The 23,314-nt window shown below is 49.8% G+C and overlaps 1 protein-coding gene across 2 annotated transcripts; it reads right to left on the reverse strand.

The window, feature by feature from the left end:
- Window positions 1–2,081: 2,081 nt before the first annotated feature.
- On the reverse strand, window positions 2,082–14,870 carry CSRNP1 (cysteine and serine rich nuclear protein 1). 2 transcript variants are annotated; one of them, XM_066201356.1, is made up of 5 exons: window positions 14,786–14,870; window positions 7,608–7,803; window positions 5,054–5,313; window positions 4,286–4,582; window positions 2,082–3,311 (listed from the first exon to the last, which is right to left on the reverse strand). In XM_066201356.1, exons 2-5 carry the CDS (start codon window positions 7,777–7,779, stop codon window positions 2,328–2,330), a joined length of 1,713 nt encoding a protein of 570 aa, XP_066057453.1. In that variant the 5' UTR covers window positions 7,780–7,803; window positions 14,786–14,870; the 3' UTR covers window positions 2,082–2,327. The 2 variants fall into 2 exon arrangements, with proteins under 2 accessions (XP_066057453.1, XP_066057464.1); XM_066201367.1 differs by lacking the exon at window positions 14,786–14,870 and having other exon boundaries at window positions 7,608–7,951.
- Between the last annotated feature and the right edge of the window lie 8,444 nt (window positions 14,871–23,314).

A 23,314-nucleotide genomic window follows, 5' to 3' on the forward strand; every position in this document is an offset into this window, starting at 1 on the left:
TATATATATAAATATACATATGCAGAGAAACCTAGGAATGTTACAAAATATATTAGTGCCAATAAACACAGAAGGCTACCAGACTTCCAACTGTCAGTAATTTTGATGCAGTCTGAAGGATCTACCACCTAGGAGATAACTGAAAGGGGGGGGGATTTTTCAGTCTAAAGAAACAATGACAACAATGAAAAATAATAATAAAAATAATAAAAATAACAATAATAATAACAATAGATATATCCAGGAAATCCTCCATCTGCCAGTAGTATTCCTACAGTCGCCCTCCTGCCCCGGGGGCGATGCCTTGCGGGAGGAAGCGGCGGCAAGTGGGGGGGTCAGCTCCACTTCCAAGTTGACCGGCTCAATACCAGAGAAGATGTCCAATTAAATAGCAACAATAAGGATTTAAAAAAAAAAAAAAAACCAAGCAACCCACGCTTCGTACGCCAGAAGTTTCCTAAATTGCCGGCAGGTTTGCAGTGAGGCACCTGTCAACGAGCAGGTATCCAAGAGCACCATCCCTGTGGTCGGGGATAGAAACAGTTCAGCCAATAGAAAAATCCTCAAATCCTGTGTTTTGGGGTTGTTTCCCTTGTCTGTGAGTCTCTGCACCCCCAGAAGTTCCTTCCAGCTGCTCCCAGGGCAGCAGGGCTGGGACATCAGAACTGTCTTCTCCTCCTGTGCTGGTAATGCCAGGAATCACTCACATCACCAAACTTTCCAAGGGGGAATTTAAAGCCGGTAGGTTTTAAATCCGTTTTGCTTTTTCCATACCACTGGTGTAGGCACTTAGTGTATCACTGATGCACAGATATTTTGTCCAGTAACATCCTGTGGCCAAACAGTGTCATGCTCTCAGACTGACTTAAACAGCAAAAGGCCAAGGCAGCCGCCAGGATCCTTCCTAAACACAAAGATTTATCTCACTTTAAAAACCAAAAGCCTTCAGTTTTTCAGCTTGGTCTTCAGATCTTCAAAAGCTGTACTAACAGGATAAATAACCCAATAAATTTCATATCCATCTGTCTTGCTTGAATTACTCGATTCACCTATATAAAAATAGAGTACAATCAGTGTGACCCACTGGATTTTGGAGCTGCGACATCCTCGGTGCTGGGGAGTCCTAAGGAGCACTTGCTGAGGAGCTTGAGCACTGTTGCTCTTTTGGCTTTGCTCTCCCAAAGACCCCACGAGGGCTGCCAATGGTTACACCTCCCCACTGTTGCTGACAGTTCCTCTGCATACTCAGGCACCATAACTGATGGGGAAAGATCTCATGGCCAAATCCTCAAGAAATTAAATAAATTATAAAATAATTTACAAAAAGGGGTTGGGTTTTGTTTGGAGCCAGTATTAATGTTACTTCTTAAATAGTTGAAGTTTGCTTGCTTTGCTCTCCAGAGTGATATTATGGAGACCAGACACCATTCCCATGTCTGTGACAAGGCTGGGAGAAACCAAGGGATGTTGCATGAACTCTTCCCTCGTCCCTCCCTCCCCACACCACTTCTGTTCAGCACTTTTAGAAATGTGAAGTGAAGACCAAACAGCCAACATCATTCAGACTCAGAAAAACGAGGGTCATCTTCTTCTTGAAGACCTTATTGCCCTTCCAGGTCATCGACAAACCACAGTGCTATTCACGTACTACAGGTAGAAAATAAATAAATACAGATATATTATGCAAAAAAATATGATTGTACACATAATACATCTGAGGTATTACCAATTTAAATAAGGTTTCATGCTAGTTCAAGCTTCAGTGGCTAGTTAAATTCTGGAATTTGCAATAAATAGATGAAGAATGATTATGTATATAGTGTATGGATCTCTTCTGTAAACCTCGTCAGATTTAAACGTAAGAGTGTGTTGGGCCCACTCTTACGCAAACCACAAATTTTCACAATAAATACAGCTTCAAAAAGTTGCCTTAAAAAGTTCCTGCAACATTGAAACGTTTCTAGAAGGGGCTGTATGGACGACTGGCAACGTTAGCGAGGAGTATTTCTCAACAGGTCTTTTCATATAAAACACAAGGAAATTCTCATGTGAAAGTCTTTCTCCCTCCCTCCCTTCCCCACCCTGTCATGAAAGTTTAGAAATTTTTGCACAAACAGCGAGAGAACTGATTGTAGCTGCAGTATGTCAAAATGTCCATGTTCTATAAAGACCAAAAATAGTTAATTTGCTTAGAAAGTCTTCTGCTGTTGCGGTTTTTCCCTCCTTATATTTGAGTAGCACACCATCCTTTCAGTGAAAGTTTGCCTTTCTAACTGTTCATCCATTTTCCTTTCAGCATCAGTCCTTGCCCAAGCCACATGGGTGTTTCACACTTTCACTGTCTCCATCAGGGATGATTTGATGGCATCTTCCAAAAGTTGATTGTCTGTGAAAGGGGCCGGGGTTTCAGGGACGGATTCAGACAAACCAATGAGGGACTCCAAGAAACAGGAGCCCTGATCTCCAGCTTGCGGGAAGCCAGGGAAATTAGGCAACTGAAACTGTAATGCTGAGAAGTTATCCAGGTTCTCATACTCCTTTAAGGAGTTGTAAAGGGGTCCCAAGTTATAGTCCGAGAAGGACTGGAAGAAATCCAAGGAATCGGAGGAAAGGCTGAGGTCAGCATAGCTCTTGGAGCAGGGCTCAGTGGAGGATGAGGAGCAGCAGGACAGCCCATCGCACCTCAGGTGGGCTGCATCCTCCAGCAAACCCCCGCTGTCCTGGTTGGCATTCTCATCCAGGCACTCCGAGAGGTGGGACAAGTGGCCAGGGACGGGCTTGGCCTCGCTGCCGTGGTCCTCGATGAAGAAGTCGGTGGGGTGGAAGCAGCCGAGGTCATCCTGGCCGCGCCCGCTCTCCTCCTCGGCGTCCGAGTCGTTGAAGTGGAGGATGCGCGCCAAGCCATCGTCGTCCACGTCCGACTGGGATTTGTCCGAGGGGAGGCTCTCGTAGGGCTCCTCCAGGTCCTCGCTGGGGTGGGAGGAGATGGAGGAGTCTGTCATATCGCTGCTGCAGCTGTTCTCCCCCAGGGCCTCCAGGTCGGGGCTGAACTGGAAGGCAGGTGCCAGCGGCACAGCACACTCCTCCAGTGAGCCCTTCCCTGCCGTGCATCCCAGCGGGGCGAGCCGCTCCCGGAAAGGGGGTTCAGCCTCTGCCACCTTCTCGCTGCTCTGCTGCTGCTTCTCCAGCTCCAGCTTCATGATGGTGTGGATGAAATGTGTCTGCACACGGGCCTGGTTGAACTCGATCCTGCCCTCAGTGTTGCCACAGCCGTCCTTGGTGCAGCCGCAGGGGAAGGAGGTGTGATCCATCTGGCACAGGGAGAAGCAGAGGGGAAGGATTAGGATTAACCCAGTGCCATAAAACCAAAACTGACTCGTCTGCCCCGAGAAACCAAGTAACAGCTGGGGGGTTTAAAAGCAGGAAGAAAAAAAATAAAATAAAAAGACACCCTGCTCTTTTGAAGAGGTGTCATAAAAAGTTGGATTTCAGTACAAGTGAAGAAAATTAAAAGATTAAAAAAAAAGAGCAAAATATAATGGTTTGAAAGGAGACATAAAGGGGCAAAAGTGAGTTTTTTCTTTATTGTTATTTAACGATCTCACTATCTGATCTGCAGCAGCCACTAGAGGGGGGCTGTGACACACACATGGAGCACCCGTGTGCGCCCACCTCCGCCACCCCCAGCCTCCAAACACAGCAGCGCAGGAGTGAGCGGCGCCCAGAATAGGGAATGAGGTTCCCCAAATACAGCTGGGCAGGGACCCGCAAAAAATACCCTGAAAAATATAACTCACTACTTGAATACAGAGGGATTATCCCACTGTGCAGGTGGCCTGCACAGCTCGCTGTGGGCTGACGCTCAGCTGACACTCCCACGTTTTGCCTGAGCGTGCTGGGATTTCTGACACACACCAAAAGAAAAAAGAATTAAAAATAAAACCTGGGGGAGGGGGAGAAAGCGCAGCCTCGTGCAAGGAGCAAGGAGCTCTTCCTTGCAGACATTCCCACATGGCCCATTTCCAACAGAAGATCAAGCAGGTATGGGTCTCATGGGGATGTACAGCGGGGACATTCTTACTGCACTTGTGATTTGGGAAGAGGACAGTTCAGAGCAGTGTCTGCCTTGCAGCCTGAGGGATGCTCCAAGAGCTTTCCTCACCTCCAAGCGCAGGTGGGAACAGATGCCCCAACTGCCCCCACTTTGCTCACACCCCCCTGCTCTAACACACAGCTGGAGCCGCAGCATCCTCCCGGCCCCTGTGCCCAAGGGTGAGGGCAGTACCTGGCATTTAATGCCGGCCAAGCTGCAGCTGCAGGTCTCGGGGTCGCAGACCTCGCGGCAGTCGCAGCCGCAGTCCTCCCGGGACAGGCGGATGTTGTGCAGCTCCCGCTTCTCCTCCTTGTCGATCTTCTTCACCCCCACGGCCTTCAGCAGCGCCCGCCTCTTCTTGGCGGGGTAGGGCTGCAGGAAGAAGCCGTCCTCCAGGTCCACATTGCTGACGTCGATGTCGTCGTCGGAGATGTCCTCGATGGTGAGCTGGTTGGCCTCTTCGGACTCCTTCGTGCCGTTCATGGTTAGCTGAGGGGAAGAAGTGGATAAAGCATTAGGGGTTTGTTTGGGGGTCAGAGCCATTGGAACCCCCAGCTGGGGGGAAACAAGAAAGGAATGACCTCTCCCCCATGGTGGCCAACCTCAGGAACAACATCTAAGTCAGAGCCCACAAAGAGCTGACAACCGACTGGGGATGTGTCCTGGGATATCAAGTATCTAAATCAGAAATGAAAAGACTTTGGGAGATGCCAAGAAGAGTCTCAAGTGGATCCCAGGACAGAGAGGTACTACCAAAAGAGCAAAAATGTCTTCTCTGTCTTTTCACTTTTCAAAGGTGGAGAAGTAAATGAAAATCCCTCACTGGAGCCTGTGTTTTTTGGAGACCCAGAGAGCTAAGGATTGACACTCCCAGGCCTCAGAGGCTCTTTCAAAAACTGACCAATTAACTAACGACATCCACCAGTTCCTCATCAACCCAGCCCCACACTCCTAACTCACCTTCCATTTCAATGCTTCCAACTTCTCTTCTTTTAATTTCTCCTCGAGTTTGCCCCGTCGGACGTTTTCCTGCTCCTTTGAAAACTCTGCCAGCGTGAACTGCCGGGAGGAGCTGTGTTTGCTCACCATCCCCAGGGTACAGCCCCCACGGCTAGGCACGCTCGTGAAGCCCTGGCAGCGTGGGAAGTAAAACACAGTGACCCGGTCAAACTCCACATTGTTCTTCTTTAGTCGCTTGGATTTCTTCAGGATTGACGTGGCTAGAAAGGGGAGAATGAAAAAAAGGGAAAGCACTAAGTCAGTGCTGCCATGCTGCAGATGGAATAGAAATATAACAAACAGGCTGGACTTGCAATTATTACTCTCTCAACAGGGACACAATGGGACAAGGCTACAACATTGCTTGGTGGTGTTTTAGGAGCTAACACTTCAGAGGTGGGATGAGGATGGAGAGAAAGGTAAGCCAAGCCCCGCTGCATCGGAGTCACCCATCAGATTTCACCCTACGAGGTGGCTGCTGCTTCTCCTTCCTGCTTGACTTCCCCCAGGAACATCCATTTGCTTATTCTTCACGTGTGGCAGAGCATAACGAACAAGCAACCAGCCATCCTACACACCTGTCTAAATCCACTCTGCCCCACGCTCAGGAGCCCCTGGTCTGCTCCTGGGATGCCAGGGCATTGGCATTCCCAGTTGCTTCATGGCTCTGGCTTTTGTGGCAGGGCAGAAAATAGCCCAAATGGCTGCTTTTTGTAGTACTTCCTTTCACCATCCACTGGGAGGAACTCTGAATCTATGGCTTATTCTCAAGAGACTCATTTGAGAGCAGCTGCAAAGATGTTAATCTTTGTGCAGGTGATCCCCGGGTAAACATGGCAATACATGACTCTGGTTTATCTTAAACTGCTGAAACATGCTACACACCACTTACAGCAGAGCCTCTCCAGAGATACCTGGCCCTGCACATCTGCACATGCAAACACAGTAGATGGAGGGGGACTAATTAGTCAGGGCAGGTTCAGAGTCAGTGAGTTTCCACGAGTGTGGCTGGCCAAGAAAGCAAAGCAAGGCACAGCCATGTGAGTGTTGAGGAACAAGAGCCAGCTACACCCAAATTTGTGGTGGGGAGGTATTTCTGGTCCCATCCTCTGCTGGTGCATGGGTGCTTTGGGTGCCTCCATGGAAGAAAATAACCCAGAAAGAATGGGTGACTGCTGCAGAGCTGGGATCAAGCTCTGCTCTTTGGGAGGCAGAGCCACAAGCAGCCTTACAGTGGGGCCCAAGGAAAAGACTGCAACAACACAAGCAGCTTGGCTGGTTTGGTGGGCCCCAAAGGCTGTGAAAGTGCAAGACTGGACAGTTAACTGCACCCACATTTCACAGGTCTCACTTGCCAAAATACAGTGTTTCGGTTTCATGTGAAAACAAAAAAAAAGAGAAAAAAGAAGTGTTCACCCAGCTGTGTCAGCAGCTTCTGCTCAATAGCTGGGGGTTCACACTGGGCCCTGCAGTCACTCTGATCATATCTTTGCACTGTGCGTTGCATTTTCACAATAACCTTGACTCAAGCTCCTAAAACATGAGCTCTTTATCAGAAGGCAAGTTAACCACCACGATCATCTATCGGCTGAGCTGCTGCACTTTGGCATTTGCTTCTCTCGCCCTGCACCCCTCCTCTGAAATTGTTTTCCCATTCCTGACCCTTTTCCAATTGAGCCAGAGAATACAAAAAGTTCATTGTTTTGTCACAAAACCTGGGAAGACAAGCAAGAATGAGACTCTTTATTATTACAAGACTTCTAAAGCCTTTTCAGACCACTGCGTGTTTGTGTATGTCTGCTAAGTGGACCTTAACTGCTATATACAGTGGGTGTTCAGTATAATTTACTAGGTTGGACTATTTCTCCTCCATGAAGATGTTCTTCTATTGTACTTTCTATTTTTCCCTTCACACGGCAGATAAAGGGCTTTACAACACTGCCTTCTGTGTGTTTTCCTAAAAGCTCTCAAAACTTACATTGCTGGGAAAACAAAATAGCTTTTATCTGTACTAGCAGCGGAGGCAATGTCAAACGTGTCATGTTCTTTGGCAAAGTACCCAACTTACGTAGGAAACAAGTTCTGGAATGGTAATTACACTACTGGTTAATCATTTTTAAAAAACAGCATTACGGGCCTTCACTGTCTGATTAGGTTTTGCCTGTGGAACAGCTTGACAGGGAATTGAGTGTTGGTGGGATGGTCCTGCAGCACAGGCTTGGAGGCACCCACGTGCCTCTGCACACCCATCCTTGGGTTTCTATTCCTGGAGACCCGGACATGAGCAAAAATATTCCAAAGGAATAATAAATACTGGAAGGAAGGGCTGAGGAAGACCACTGTGAGGAGGCTGGATGATTATAAATCAGTGTCATGACAGGTGGCTGGCACCACAGCCACTTCTACCCATAAAGGTGTGCCTCAAGGGGGTCTCTGCGTGGTGATGACCCACCACCACCCTACAAAAAACCCACGCCGAGGAATGGCTGATCCTGGGAAAGCCAGAGGTACTCACGGGTGAAGCTGGACATTAAGGCAGAGCTGGGCTTGGGCTCTCCATGGGAATTCTCCTCATCAGTGTCCCAGCCTGAGGATGCTGAGGAGGAGAGGGGGGAGCAGGAGGAGGAGGAGCAGTAGGTGCTGTCATCCCCCAGCTCTTCATACTTCCTTTTCAATACTCCGCTCATGGTGACGCCGTTTCTGTCATATAACTGGAAAACAAAGGAAAGAAAGCAACATGAAGCCAGGGAAATCCCGGCAGTTTCTGGTGATGAGCAGGACAGCTGTAACCCCCAGAACGGCTTCTCCATCAGATCCACCTGGCCATGCAGATGTGATTCCCAAAAAGTGCTGCCCCTAAAACACCTCCTCTTACTACATTCGCTGTGCATACCTGTGAATTTCTCTCCCCTTTTACAACACTGCAGAAGAAACTGACTATCCCAGACAACAAACTGTCCAGAAAACCAATCCAATCAACATAAATGTCATCAAACAGTAAGTATTACATTTTGCTTACTAATTCTTTTATGTTCACTCCTCACCCAGATCGCTTTCTATGCAGTTACAGCTTTAACGTCTTGCTAATTACAAAAATAAGCCAGTTTGCAGAAAACAATCTGTTGGCATGATTTACTTGCTAGAGCCCCCCGGGGAAACAGACTTATTAAATGAAGCACTGAAATACAAATATATCAACTGTGAAGAACAGCCCTTCTCCTCACGGTGCCTTTCATAGTCAGTCCCCCATTCAATAAGCTATTCTTGTTTAGGCTGGGTTATGTATCAAGCATAGAAGCAATTAAAAACAACGTAGCTAATTAAAAACAAAGGAGCTCTGTACTTGCCTAGATTCCTAAATTTCCTGCATGCTTTGCCCCTGCTCATCTTAAAGGAAAAAAAATAAAAGAAAGCCAAAAGTAACTGTGTTGCATCTTTTAAACTTTGCTTTTATAAAGTTCGTGCAAATCTGGGAGACGAAAAGAAAGCCCACAAAAGCTACAGACTTTGCCGATAGTATTTTTGGACAATGCTCTCAGGCACAGGGTGGGATTCTTGGGGTGGTCCTGTGCATGGCCAGGAACTGGGACTTGATGATTCTTGTAGGTCCCTTCAACTCAGCATATTCTATGGGTCTAATGGACATCAGCACCCACCAAGCCTGGGATGCCCCTGCACTGATGATGGATCATTCCACCTTTCAGACTCTGGCAACACCACCCCAACTCCCCCTGCTCCTGCAGAAGCCACTGCCAGCTTATTTGGGAGCCAGTGAGCCATCCCCACAGCTGAGAGCCAGGCTGCTGCCTGAGGGGTGACTTACTCTGACCCCATCCCACCAGGCTGTAAGGCACAACCATGGTGGGAGGAATGCAGTCCCAGCCCAGGAACTCCTTCCAGCAAGGAGGGGAGAGCCCCAGCAATGTGGGATGCTACCAGCCACCCCACAATACACAAAAGCTAAAGCATTCCTAGAATTTGAATAATGCTGGGACAGTAGACAGCCCTGGGATGGTGACAGTGCAGGTACAGGGGTGCCAGACACCCAGTCCACATCCCCTCCCACCACATGAAACTTCTCCACAGTCCAAATTCATTTTTGCAACCCAAACACTTTCTCACTCCGCTTTGTATGTCTGAAGTTAATTTAAGTCTCTGAAAAAGAAAAAATCCCAAATAAAAAACAAACAAACAAGCCACTAAACCTGCCCTTCTGCCAGACCTCCGGAGGCAGCACAGACACTACACCACTTTCAGAACCTCCTCACGATGGGATTTCCAATGTCCCGACAGCACCAAGCAGTATCACGTTGCAGGACAGGAGCACTCACAGTTCCTTCCAAGCCCTGCACCAACCCTCCCTAATTATGTTTACCACCAGCTTCCCAGGAGACAATAGTCACCTAAAAGGTCAAAAAAGTCCCTGGATGAAGCACTTCCCTGGCTTGGAGAAGTTAATCATTGGCTGCAAGGCGCGCTCACAGGGCCACTATGTCCCCCTGAACGTGGGGAGAAATGATCCCTCCATCCCTCCTCCTCCTCCTCCTCCGCAGACCTGGAGCTGCAGGTGGTTTTGCCACAGAGGGGTTGTTGGTTTTTTGGCCTTAATCCAAAATACATGCAGAGAAGGTGGATTTGGCCACCCTCCAGCCCCAGCAGCACATGTCCTACCCGACACCTGGATTAACCCCTTTCCTGCCTGCTCCATGGCAAAGCTGAGCTCGCAGGCAGCCACAAAACAGTGAATAACAAACCTTTTATTTGTATTATTTTTGTGTACGCATGTGCCTCCTGCTCTGTCTCAAGTTTGCTTTAAGAAACAACCAGGAGCAAAGAAACTCTCCAAATACATGGCAAGGGTCCAAATCAAAGCCTGAGCTGCAGCCAGAGGTTTGCAGACCTCACTGTCCACCTGGAACAGGCAAAATTTTTGAAAAAAAAAAAAAAAAATCCCACATGTGCCTTGAAAGAGCATCAGTTCCTGCTGCAGAGACAATGCTCTAAAGGACAGTGAGGGATCACAGTACGGGATGCCACTATAGCCAAGGGAGGGAGGAACCAGCTCCCTAAAACGCCTCTAGGACACATGTCCAACATCAAACACCCTCAGAGATGCAACACTGACCACATCCAAGTCCCGTGGGAGACAACTGAGGGTGCTGGAACAGCCAAGATCATGCTGCTGAGACATGAATAACTCCCAGGTCTGGACCAAAGATGCTCAGGTCACCTGCCAACCCAACAGCCCATCAGGGGCTGCACCACATCCCCCCACAACCAACCCCACAGGGAAACCAGAGCGCTCTCCTCCAGCCAGAGAACCCAGCTAACACAAACACCAAGCTGGAGCCAAAGGCAAGCTGTGCATAAGATGGTGCAATTCTATTTATTTATTTTTTAAATACTATCACCAGCCAGGAGGATGAAGGGAGGTGTGTGCAGCTCCCCATCTATGAGAATGAGCCAAATGGATAGGGAAAAAACTCACTTTTGGCACACTGTCTTCTTCAAGACACCTATTGTTTTGTTAATGCAAAGAAGGTGTTGTGCAAACAGGATTCCCAGCTTAATGGGAAAAAGCTGGTGAACCTGCTGCCCACCAGCCAAAATATAGTAATTTTTTCCTGTTACACCTTACCCTTCATTGCTGATTTATGGCTGTGAAGTTTTCCAAGTCAAGTTTTCAAATCCTTCTCAGGAGTGACATGGTGGAGCTGCACCCATCTCTGTCTGCTTCTACCCTACCCCAAAAACATCCTCCAGATGGGCATTTTACTGTCAAAGCCAGGATGATCCTCTGTTCCCCTCCTCATCCTGGCATGTAGAGACAGAATTCACACCAGCAATTTGGATGCTGCCTTTAAAGCCATGTCACTGAGGCCACTGGCCACAGAGCCAAAGAAGCCCAGAGGCCCATTCAGGCACAATGAGGATATTTTAATTGCAGTAATTTTGCAAGGAACCTTGAACCCACAGTGGTGTATTACAATAAGTCCCAAAAATGTCTACAGCAGCATGGAAAAGATAAGTATCTATATCTGAGTTTGCCATTGCAAATCTCTGCAGGCACCACCAAGTGCAGGATTTTGCCACCTTCTCTTTCTCTCTCTCTTTTTTTTTTTTTTTTTTTTTTTTTTTTACATAACCTGAAATAAAATAATCCTATCTTCCTTTCAGTTGCCAAAAAAGACATTCTGTTCTTGGCTAAGACTTCTTACTCATCTATTTTACTGAAAACAGCTTTTGGAACAAGTACATAATGCAATGGATCAAACCCGCAGGAATTCCTCTCTGGCACCAGAACTCCCACTATCCTGGGAATACTTTCTAACAAATATTTAGCCCAGATGTGCATTCCTTTCTTTCTCTCTCCCTCCTTTTTTTTTTTTTCTTTTTCTTTTTTTTTTTTTTTTTTTTTAGCATTAAGTTTTGGGTGGGGGGAATAGTGGGGGGGGAGCAGTGTAGCTGGGGGGAAGGGAATCCAATCTGCAAAGTCCCATTTCTGGCACCCAGCAAGTTGCAGGGTAAAGCCCTAATACACTGGAATGCAAGGAATTAATGTTTTAACTATCCTCCTCTTGGACGACGTCTCAACAGTAAATATTTCGAGTAATTTAGATTTAAGAAGGTTTGGCATTTGTTTAGCCAAATGCAGAGGCAGGCAGCTAAAAGCCCCCACCAGTGTCCAGTCTCCAGGAGACTGCACAAAGAGGCATCATGGCTTTGGGCAGAATTATGAGAAGATGTTTCAGTGTTGTATTTTGGGGCTGTGGATGTGCTTTGAAGCGTCAGGCGATCGCAGCAGTGCAAGCAAAGCAAAGGAAACTCCTCACAGCGAGTCCAGCAGCTGCCTTTGCTCGTGCCACAATTCCCATGGTATCACAAGGAGAACACCCAGGAGCAAGAATATTTCAAGTTTTGGGGGTAGGTCGGTGGAGCATCCTAAAGAATGGAAGGATCCCCAATTTGTGCATGAGTTATTGAAAGCAAAGTTTATTTTTCCAAGCGGTTTAGGGAACATGGAGAAAACAACAATCCCCCCAAGACTCAGCACAGTGCACTAAAAGTATTTGTTTTCCAGTGACTTTCTGAGCTGGTTTGCTGACTTTAAAGCCCAGGAAGACAAAGTGGACTTACTCCAGCACACCAAGGTGGACTCTCTTCCCAGCACACCGGGACGAGGGCTCGGGTGCTGGGGGCGAGTTCAGGACCGTGCTGAGCCGTGAGTCAGAGCGGCTCCCGCTCCCTCCCCCAGAGCCGCAGTGGCTGTGCAGGTCTAGCAGGAGTAAATATTAGTTTAAAAAACACCACCGCATATTTTAGCCAGGTACGGCTCCAAAGGCAGCTCTCGGAGCAGCGCTGGGGGAGTTGCTGGGGTTGGTGTTTGTCTGCACGCTGCCGTTTATTGTGGGCAAAGAGGTCTCGGTGTGAGAAATCACCGAAAAGTGCTGCGGAGCTGAGCTTCCCGCTCAGCTATCCCAGAAATCTGACGTCCAAAAGCACTGGTGATCCCAGTGACACCTCTGGGTTATTTAATAATCGCCACACTATCAGCACTGATTCATTGCTCGATCATGTAACTATTTTAATTCTTTGCATATTTACTTAAGTGGTTTTCCCTGTGCCGCCGTGACAGCCTCCCGATGACAACATTTCCCAATTTCGGGACTGACTGGAGCCAAGGGGAGCGGGATCATCCCACCAGGACCCTCCAGGGGACAGTCCCACGCGTGTTCCCAGCCACATAAAGCTGTGCTTTCCAGTTCAGACCAGATTATTTTCACCCAGCTGGGTCTAAGGTTTCATAACCTTGCTCCGGTTAAAAATAGCCTCTGCCTACTATGCAACAGCAAAACCCAAAGTACATCGTGCCGCGGAGTGGGAGCATGAATCAGTCCGTAGCACCACGAGTTTATGCTCCTGTCAGAGACTGAACAGGCAAAACACCTTCCCCGGAAAGAGCAGCAGAAATGTTTACTCCATCTCCTAATTTTTGGAAGGCCACAAAGGAAAAAGAAAAAAAGAAAGGGGGGGAAAAAAAGGCTTGTCAGATTTTTCTACCAAGCCCTTACTTTGCTGACAGCTTGAAAGGTAAATAAGAAATTTTAGCAAATACATTAAAGGTTATCTGACACGGCCCAAAATGAAAAGAGGTTCATATGTACTCGGCGCAGATTGTGCTGTAACAAACGGGAAAACAGCGAAGTGTGCTTTGTCTAGGAAAATCCTCTATTTGATCACACCTCATGAATAATTCACACCAGGTTTCCACATTTGTCCTCCTGTAGGTACACGCTGTGCGTTACCTTCCCTGCTATATATACGCACGCATTTCCTGCGCTGAATTATTAAAGCCCTTGCCGGGAGCTGCGGAGTCTCTCCGGGAGGAGAACAAACCCAACCATCCTGAAAATAACCCCACCTCCCCCACACCTTGACGGGCTACATCTGCAAACTGCTCAGCAGAGGACAATTAAAATAAATTTTCATGGGGAAAAAAAATGAACTAATAAAATAAAATAATAATTGGTGATCAATTCCTGGTAACAAATGACAAGACTTAACCTTGGCAGTGCTGGGTTAAGGGTTTGACTCGGGGATCTTAGAGGGCTTTTCCAGCCTTAAGGATTCCCTCATTTTGTGACTTCGAGGTTTGTAAACGGCCGTAAGGGTTTTCTCTCCATCCATCCCACCCAGGCGCTGGTACTCCAGGCGTTAGTAAGGCTGAGCTGCTTTAGGAAAGGGCTGTCCCTGTGTGTCAGCCTCTTCCTACAGCGACATTATGTAACTCGGAGGTGATAGACACTTTTGAGGATGCCGGGGGTAGAGGAGGGAGTGGGGGGGGCAGGCAAAAAAAATTTATAAAAACCTGAGAAAACTTAGTAGCTGGGGGTGGGGGGACGGGGCACCCTCTTTTTTCCCTTTCTTTTTCAGCTTTTTTTTTTTTTTTTTCAGGTGGGCTGTAAAAGCCGCGATGTTTTATTTCGGGAGGCGGGGGGTGTGGGGGGTGCCCCGCTCCGTCTGTCCGCCCGTCGGTCCCTCCGTGCGCCCGTCGGTAGGTGTTGCTGTAGCGACGGGAAAGCATCCCCAGCCGGGCGGATTTGGGGAAGAGCGAGCCGGCAAGGCTCCCCCCGCCCCCCCTAAACCTTTCTCTCAACATCAAAAAATTGGAACCGCGGCCGTGGGGATGGAGCGGAGCCTCGACTTAACCGGGGCGGGGGTGAGAGGGCAACTCTGCGCTACTCCTAATAAATATTATAAAGGCGTTCGGCGGTCTGTACAGCACAGCCGATGGCAAAGTGCGGGGGGGGGGGCGGGTCGGGGGCGCAGCAAACCCCCATCCCTTCCCCCAAGGAACGCCGTCCCGCTGCCCCCGGCGGGTCCCGGAGCTTCCCGGCGGCTCAGCCCCAGCCTCAGCCCCGCCGGGCTCCGCTCGCCCGCGGGCAGGAGCAGCGCGGCCAGACGGCGCCGGGGCGGCGCGACCGCCGGGAACGGGCGGTGGGCACCGGCAGCGACCCCCGGCCGGCGGGACGGCTCCGAGCCGGCTCCCGGCCGCCGAACCCCGCGCCGGGCAGGCACCGAGCGGACCCCGCAGTCGCAGCCCCCGGTGGTGAAAGGCGAGCCTCCCCCTCGCCCCGCACGCCGTTCCCCCACACCCCCATCCCGGCGCCGGCTGCCCGCGGCGGTCCCTACCTGCGGCGGCGGCGGTGTCGGCGCGGCGGCTCCGGCTGCAGCGGCGGTCCCTGGCGCGGCGCCTCCCGCTCCGCTGCCGGGGCCGGGCCGGGCTGCGCCGCCCCGCGCTGCCCTTTTCCGTCAGTGGAAAACTCCGGGCTCTGACGCAGGCGGTGACAGGAGCGGGGCCGGCCGGCCCGCCCGGCTTCCTGCCCCCGCCGGGCGGGGCGCTGAGTCAGGAGCGGCGGGAGGCACCGCCCCGCATCTCCCCGCACCGCCCCGCATCTCCCTGCACCGCCCCGCATCGCCCCGCATCTCCCCGCACCGCCCCGCACCGCTCCGGACCGCCCCGCACCGCTCCGCACAGCCCCGCACCGCCCCGCACCGCTGCGGGTCCCACGGGGGAGCTGCGTCCCACAAGTGGTTGGGGAGGCACACGGACAGGTTGGACCCCAAAATGGATTTGGGTCCCACGGGGTAGCTGTGTCCCACAAGGGGTTGGGGAGCCATAGGGACAGCGTAGACCCCAAAGTGGTCTGAGTACCACAGAGGGCTGGGGACCCCAAGATGGATTTGGGTCCCAAAGAGGAGTATCTATACTACAAGGGCTTAGGAAGCCACGGGTACCACTTGGACCCCCAAGTGGTCATGGGATGCTGGGAATGCAAAAATGGATTTAAGTTCCATGAGGAAGCTGTGCCCCACAAGGAGCTGGGGAACCACAGGCACTGCATGGACCCCAAAACACATTTGGGCACACAGGAGTCTGGGGACCCTGAAGCAAGGGAGTGTTGGCTGCTTCAAGAACGTCAGACCCCACAAATGGTTATGAATCCACAGGGAAAACTTAGACCCCAAAACAAATTTGGGCACCACAGGGGTTTTGGGTCTTTTAAGGAATTAAACACCTATATGGCAAAGGTTGGATCCCAAAATGGATTCAGGCACCACAGAGGGCTGGGGACCCCCGAGCAGGCTTGGAACCTGAAAGGGATTTGGACCTTTCACAGGGTTTGGGTCCCTGCAAAAGTTTGGGATTTGGGACCCATGGGCACAACTTGGACTCCAGAATGCATTTAAATACCACAGGGGGCTTGGGAACCTGAAGCAGGTGTGGGCCCCAAAAAGGTTTGGGTGCTTCAAGGGCTTTGGAGCCAGTGAAGTATTGGGTACCCACAGGGAAGCCTGGACCCTGACACACATTTGGGTCCCACAGGGAGTTTGAGCCACACAAAGGTTTGGTGGCCCACACAAGGGTTGGACTTCAAACAGATTTGAGTCCCATGGGGAGCTTGGGACCCACAAGGGGGCTTGGGGCCTCACAAATGGCTTGGATCTCTGCCTGGGGTTTAGGACCCACAGGCACAACTTGGACCCCAGAGTGGATGTGGCTGTTTCAAAGGGCTTGGAAACCAGAGGCTGGGGAGTCACAAAAAACTCTCAGCCCCCAAAAGAGATTTGGGCCCCACAGGGGCTTTGAACCCCACAATGGTTTGGGACTCACAAGCAGACTTGACCCCTGGAAAATGTCTAGACCCCACAGATGGACGGGGACCCACAGCGAGGCTTGGAACCCAGAACAGGTAATTTGGGACCCATGAGAAAGGCTTGGAGCCTGGAACAAATTTGAGCCTCACAGGATGGTTGGCCCCACAGGGATTAGGGATCCACAAGCAGGATGTGGCCCCCATAAGGAATTTGAGCCCTATAATATGTTTGAGTTCCATAGGAGAAGCTTGGCCTCCACACTGGGTTGAGGTCCAAAAGCAGGGCTTGGCCCACAAGCAAGAATTGGCCCCAAAAAGGGTTTTGGCCCCAGGTGATTGGGATCCAGAAGAAGGTGGATGAGGCTGGATTGAGGTGTGTGGGATTATTCCTGTGCTCCTCTGTGGACTCCTTAGCTCCAAGAGGCTGCCCACGCAGTGCTGCAAGCCAGAGTGCTGACACTTCAGCAACATTATTTTTCTTGTAAACCTTTTGGGATGCCTCTCATGGTTTTTTGGGTTTTTTTGGTTGTTTGGTTGGTTGGTTGTTTTTGTTGCTTTTTGGGGTTTTTTTTTGTAATACAGGTGTCTCACAGGACGTGGTGCCGTCAGGATTTTCACTTCTGGTCTTTCCTCGGTGTGTGTCAGTGATTCCCATGGGCATGACATCCTTACTGGTCAGACCAACAACCCCACTGCAAGGGCGAGGGTGAGCTGAGGACATCCTCAGGCTGATTTTCTTGCTGGTTGATTCTTCTCCTCTCCAGGTGCTTCAACCCTCTGCCTGCTCACCCCATGGCTCTTTCCCGAGCCCATGAAACAACAGCTGGGTACAGAGGCACAGGAGGGATGAGCTGAGATTTTGCTTCAAATGTCAGGGAGGCAATCCATAATTCAATGTGGTGCCCTGATGACGAGTGGGCCCTCTCTTTGAGGCACAAGGGCCTTCCTGAATATACCAGCACACAGCCCTTCATGGCCAAAGGAGTGGTTTCCCTGAGGTTTCACTTACCATGTTTGGACATAGCCGTGATTAATATTTCCTAACAGGAAGATGTCATGCACGCAGACTTTCCTCTTCAGGGTTTGGGTCGAGGGTGGCCAAGTTCAGGTTGTACACTGGCTCCTCACTTCCTGCACCTCACAGGCTACACCCTCCCCACCAACCCTGCTGTCTCCCTGGGCTCAGCCCAAAACGGGTCCTGGCGCCAGGAAGGGGTCACCACGCAGCCCCTGGGGATCCAGAGAGCTTCCATGGGACTAGATCAGGGTGTAATGTCACCTGTCTCTACACAGTGTCTATGGGATCAAGGAGGGGTCACTTGCTGCCATCCCCGAGCTGAGTTTGGCATGAAAGCCAGGGTATGGGGGAAGGGGGATATCCTGGAAAGGCTGCCAGCAACCCCCAGGTTACCCATTTTCTCTTTTGCTTCTAATAGTTTTAATGAAAGTAAAGCCACTATGAGATAAGAGTCCCACACAGGGCAGAAATTATTTAGCAGTTCAATCAGGCCACGAACAATTCTGCCTCCACACTGCCCATAGTTGTGTGTGTGAAAGAGAAGGGAGACTTATTTTTCAAGTGGCAATTTTTAGTTATTTTTTTTTAAATCAACCTAAAAGCACTACTACTGCAATAACTGGAAGTTTACACAGGAGGATAAATAGCCCTCAACCAATCTAAGATGTTTTCCTGTGTTGAAAGAAATAGGTTAAAAGAAATATCTCAGTTTGACTCAACATGTATTTCATCGTTTCTTTTCTGAGCTTCATTCCCCCAACAAATTAATTCACGAGAAGGAAAGAGAGGGGGGGGGGGGAAAAATCAGTTTCTCTTTACTCCGAGCCAGGTTGGTGAGGTTTTTAACGCGGCTTTTTCACCTCTCAAGGAGCATCCTCCTTTCCCTGCGAAGCCGGAGCGGCTCCGCAGCCCCTGCGCCCAGGAAAGCCCTCTCTGCTTTGGCAAGGGCTGCTGGCAGCAGCGGCCTGGAGCTGGTTTCCCTGGCTGGGAGCCACGCGAGCGCTGCTCCGGAGGGAGGAAATTCCCTGCTGACCGGGATAAGTGCCCTGGCACGGAGCAGCGCCCGCAGAGCAAGCGCAGGGAGCGGGGAGCCCAGCGGGAAAGGACCAGGGGAGGATTAGGAGCGATCCACGAGCAGAGAGATAAGAGGTGTGAGCTGGACAAGCTCGGGATGTCAAGCTCCTCGCTGCCAGTTTTGTACTTGCCCTGCGGTGGGAGAAGCTCTTTTCCTGGGGTTAAAAGCCTCTTGGTGCTTAAGGATGGATAAATCAGGAATATCTGGGCTTGGAGATAGGAAGTTTTTTTCCTAGTTTTATGTCACATCCCTAAAAAAGCTTATCGGGCTGTGGTTGTGTTGCTGGGTACTGTAATAACACATGTCAGAGTGACAACACAGGGACATGGGAAAAGAAATTGTGGTTAAACCAACTAAGCTTGAGCAGTCAGACGTCCAGCATCACCCCTGTGTCCCCAGCTTGTCTCCTGACCCTGGTCCTCATTGATTTTACACCAACACAGCTCCACCATCTTCTGCAGAGATGCTCCGGTTTTGAGCTGATGCTCTAAGACAGTCACATCTATAGGATTTAAAGCCCTGTGTGCTGTGCTGTTATAGACCAGCTGCATAATTATTTATGCATTTACCAAAATGTGGTTTCTTCATGCTGTCAGTCCTTGGTAGAGATCAGGACAGGGTAATTCAGTGTCCTCCTACACCTACAGCCACCCTGGCAGCTTGAGAGAGATGCAGAATGTGACCTGCTTACTGGTGAGCACTGATATAATTGTTAGATTCCCAACAAACACACAAAAAATCGTCACCCTGAGCGAATAAGTGTTAATTTAAAATGCAGGCATGAAATGGGAATTGTGAAAGTGCCACGTCACTTCAGCCACTCACCAGCGATGGTTAGCGGGCAAGGGAAATAAGCATGACAGAACCCCACGTTATGCAGACAGCTGGATTCAAGTGGGGCACCTGTGTCCTCAATTAACCCAAACTCACAGTTAACTTTGATGCCATCAGAGAGCCTCACACCAGGGTTTGGAGGTGGGGAGCACAGGAGTGCTGCGTTTTTTGCTCCTTGACATTTCGTGAGTCGTCTGTTTCAGCACTGAAATGTCTCAAGTGATGGGGCCGCTGCAATTTCTCTTTCAAGGGTATCGCTCTCACACAATAATTAAATCTCTGGCTTTCAAGCATAATTGCCAATGACAGTGCCTTCGAAATTGCTTCTTTATGCTCAACTGTTCTGTCTCCTGGCAGAAAGGGCTTCTGCAAAAATAAGCCAGGGAAGAGTTTTGAGTGGCAGCAAAGGCAAGAGGAAGCAACACAAACTCCATCCTTCTCCCCGCAAAGGACAAGAACTGTCCCTAAACATTGAGGTGGCCCAAAACCTGCACAGTCCTGGATGCCTAACAGGCCCAGGAGGAAATGGCAGCTCACAGCACAGCTCCGTCATTACTGGGCCTGTTGGAAAAATGCAATTTTTCAGTGCTAGGACCTGTCTCCTGCTCCAGGTTGGTAATTGGTAGTGTTGGCTGTGAGCCAGGCAGCACTCGCAGCTCTGTCTTGAGAGGACAAAAACCTCCATTACTTTATGCTCCCTAATTCTCCCAAGGTGTGCTGCTGTCTATCAATGGAGTCACCATGAGGTAATAGAAATTACAAACCTCCCCAGACTTATTTGTCTGAAAGCATTTCTTGTAAAAATACTTATATGAGTCTCCGGAACCGTAGCACATGAGAATGGCAGAGAAGAGAAAGTTTGCAAATTAAATTGCAACAAAGGGCTCTTTATCGTAAACTATGGGGGAGACTGGGCAAGAGGGTTATTTCACTTCTGCTGGGCTGGCTGGTGACAGCATTTAGAGAGAAAAAGCCATTTTTGTTGTCTGTTTGTCACTTTGCAGTGAAGCTGCTCTAGACTCCGAGCTGTGTGGGGTGATGGGGTTGGCTGGACACCAGTGGGGATTCATTTCCTACCCTTGCCAGTGTCTCCCTGTGATCTTTTGTAAGACCCTGCCCTGTCACTTTGGTGGCTCACAATGGCAACATCACGAGTCCAGTCTCACTTGCTTTGTCTGGCTTTTGCCCGCTGGCCCCTGCCAGCCCCTGCGCTCGTAGCAAGAAGCACCCTAAACCTTGATCACACCCCGTTCTTAAACCAGCAAAAACCATCCAGAGCAGGCATATTTGCAGAGATGTGACAGACAAGCTCTGGAGGAAATACTTGAGCTCTCTGAAAAAGTTACTACACCCCTGCCTCCAGCAGAGGCTGATGAGTTGAATCCGGGTTCTCAGCATGATCCTATTTTGATGCAAAGTCGGAGCAAATGGGCTGGACTGTGAATGGGAACATCTGGGGTGCTGCACACCTGCCCCCATGAGAGCTGGCATGAAGCCTCCAGCACAGGACAGGGCTTCAGTGGCTCCTTAAGAGTAAAGAGTTTCAGAGCAGAGAGGTCAGGATCCAAACCCATTAAAAATAACAGTATGACTCAAGTTCAATTTTCTCCTCTAACGAAGGTTTTCACAAGCCCACAGTATGGGTCAACGGCATTGCTTCCCCTGAGCAGCTGTTATAATGCTTGAGCTGGACTGAAACAACAGTAAAATCCATGTGAAAATTATATATACAGGTAGGGGTGTGTGCATCTCTTTATATTTTACTTGATGGACAGAACTCACAGCAAATGTCCCAGCTAAAAAAGTGCTTCTTCTGCATCACCAAGAGATGGTGCAGCATTTGGTGGCCACAGTGACTGCAGGTGATGCTTCCGTGCTTTTTCCTCAGATCCAGAGCTCCGGATGATGGTGCTTGTTTAAAACTGGAAGCTCCCAAAAGGGCACCAGGTCCATATTTGTGTGCTGGTTTTATCTGTGAGCTGTCATCCTTCTGACACTTGCAGGATGCTCAGGGTCACTGCGTTTTAGAGTCAGATCCTGGTGGCATGAAAAGCTTGCTCTTAAAAGGTCAGCTGTGTGGAATTAAATACAGAGAGCTAATTCTAATTTGTCTTGGCATGTTCTATATGGTGGCAGGTCATGGTCCCAAAGTCCTTGTTGTCAATGTTGGGACTTCTGAGCCAAATTCTCATCTGCTAAAAAGGTTTTTAACTCCCAACAAGGCCACTGACAGAGCTGCCGTGTCCAGGGGTCTTGGTGCTCCCAGTGCAACTGTGCCACCCTCATTGTTCTCTGGGGACAAGATCCTGGCTCTAACCCCCACTTCTACCAGTGGGAAACTGAGGCAGAAGAAGGGTGAGCACAGGCCCAAGGTTTTGAGGATGAGCCTAAACCAGCTATTAGCAAGCTGCTCTGATATCAGGGCAGGGGAAAAGCTCCAGAAACAGGGAGTCTGGATTACCCCATGCAGGAGCTCAGGGGTTTCTGCAGGAATCCCAAACCCTCACTGAAGGCACTGACTGAACACAGGTACTCAGGTGGGAATCAGCACTGCCCTGGGAGGTGGAAGCTGCAAGGGGAAACCCCCATTCAATAGTTTATGGCAAAATATTTGGCCTTTGGTAATTTCATTGCCGGACAAAAGAGATGACCTTCAAAACCTGGAGGCCTGCCCTCAGAGGACCTGGGGGCATCCACCTCTTCTCCCATCTGCAGCCAGGAGCCACTTGCATCAGTTTTGCTTGAGTAATTTGTGACTGATCAGGGCTTTTCCTCTCCAGCTTCCCTGCAAACGCTGCCCCCCAGCACGCTGCACTTACCTCGAGGTGCTGCTCAGCTCTGGCTCCTGTTCACAGAGCAGTGGCTGCTGTGCTCTGAAACGTTACACAGCCCTCAGCTGCTGCTGTTGAGTCTGCAGGAGGCGATTCCTGCTGCAGAGCCAGCGTGGAATGGGGCTGTGCCCCCAGCAGGGAATGGGGCTGTGGCCCCACCATTTCAGCAATCCCCTGACCTCGTGTGGGGTGCAAAGGACAGAAACTGGGGCAAAGGGAGACCTCCTGCCTTGCTGGGGCTGCTCTATCTGAGCCATTACACTCCTTGCTATAAATTAAAACCCACAAAAGGGCTGGCAGACGTCGTGGTGGTGGTGGCAGTGCGATTCAGGTCTAGTCTGGTGGGCAGTGCTGGGCTGGGCTGGCCTCGTGCCCCTGCGTGAAGGGACATCTCCTAAATCTGCAGTGCTCACCGTCCCGGAGAACAAACCCTTCTGGTTCACACAGTGCCCCATTAACCCTCCAAAGGTCTTAGGGAGCCAGACAGCCCCACAACATAACCTGCCCCCAGTGCAGCACGATGGATGATTTGGGGTTTGAAGCTTCTCACCCCACATGAAGGTTATTTTCCCCAATCATCCTGTGAAACTGAGGAGCTGCATTTATGCTTCTGCCCCTTTACTTTCCCCAAAGAGCAAAAATGAAGATGTAAGGTACAGTAAACACACTTACAGGTACACTTATTAACATAATGTGTACGTTGTGGTGACGTCTGTGGTTGGTTGGTAGAAACCTCTCTAAGACAACAGGATGAATGATTGACACCTCACTTAACAAGAGACAAAGGGAGAAATGGAGATGAACATTGTTCTGTTGAGGCTGAAATACCCACAAACTCATAGGAAATAGGAGCAGCTTGGCCAGTCCAGCTTTAACCCAACCATGCTGCAATTCAGAGGGGATTAAGGAAGGGATGTAAACCTGACTCTGTTTGGTTTCCATTCTGGTTTTGGAGTTCCTAAACATTTGCACATACAGGATTTTCTCCTAAATTGTGGCAGCTGCGAAAACGAGTTCTCTCCTCCAAGCAAAAGCCAAGATTGCCATGTAATGACCCCAGGAGACAGACTGCTGAGAAAAGGACCCAAACTGCGGCAATTTCCCTGCATGGGCAAAGTGCACATGCGTGTCCAGACATGGGATTTAGGGGAAGGCTTTGGTAAGCCAGCACTGACTACATGCAGTCTGGAGTGCAATAAAAAGAGCAGGCTTTTTGTTTCATAAAACACTATTTATTTTATTTTTTAAATTAATCTGCTCGGGCTAACAGAAAGAAAAAGGTGGCAAGAATAGTATAAAAACTGA

Source organism: Chamaea fasciata, unplaced genomic scaffold (assembly GCF_029207755.1).
Source record: "Chamaea fasciata isolate MVZ Bird 193981 ecotype frontalis unplaced genomic scaffold, bChaFas1.0.hap1 SCAF_1, whole genome shotgun sequence".
Classification (NCBI taxonomy): domain Eukaryota; kingdom Metazoa; phylum Chordata; class Aves; order Passeriformes; family Sylviidae; genus Chamaea; species Chamaea fasciata.

Coding starts and splice junctions, on each gene's coding strand:
- CSRNP1 (XM_066201367.1), bottom strand. CDS start 7,902: ATGGAGAAGCCGTTCTGGGGGTTACAGCTGTCCTGCTCATCACCAGAA. Junction 5,314..7,607: donor CTTAATGTCCAGCTTCACCC/GTGAGTACCTCT, acceptor TCCCCTTTCTAG/CCACGTCAATCCTGAAGAAA. Junction 4,583..5,053: donor TGGAAGCATTGAAATGGAAG/GTGAGTTAGGAG, acceptor TCTTCCCCTCAG/CTAACCATGAACGGCACGAA.